The 201-nt window shown below is 64.7% G+C and overlaps 1 protein-coding gene across 1 annotated transcript in view; it reads left to right on the plus strand.

Moving 5' to 3' along the window:
* Nucleotides 1–107: 107 nt before the first annotated feature.
* TAF11 (TAF11 RNA polymerase II, TATA box binding protein (TBP)-associated factor, 28kDa) overlaps nt 108–201 on the plus strand; it is a gene marked incomplete at its 5' end in the record, with an annotated part of 863 nt that continues 769 nt past the window's right edge. The window contains one exon of the mRNA XM_009077710.1: nt 108–199. Coding sequence (XP_009075958.1) covers nt 108–199 — 92 coding nt within the window. The remainder of the gene's footprint in view (nt 200–201) is intronic.

Below are 201 nucleotides of genomic sequence, written 5' to 3' on the forward strand. Positions count from 1 at the left end.
CACCTGCGGGACGTGATTCTCGGCACACCTGAGGCGCTGGGGGGTCGGACAGGCCTAACCGCTGCGCGGGGACCGAGGGCTCTGACAGTGCCCGTGTGCCCCCACAGCTCATCCAGTCCATCACAGGCACCTCTGTCTCGCAGAACGTCGTCATCGCTATGTCAGGCATCTCCAAGGTGTTTGTGGGGGAGGTGGTGGAGG

Source organism: Acanthisitta chloris, unplaced genomic scaffold, assembly GCF_000695815.1.
Source record: "Acanthisitta chloris isolate BGI_N310 unplaced genomic scaffold, ASM69581v1 scaffold40256, whole genome shotgun sequence".
Lineage (NCBI taxonomy): Eukaryota > Metazoa > Chordata > Aves > Passeriformes > Acanthisittidae > Acanthisitta > Acanthisitta chloris.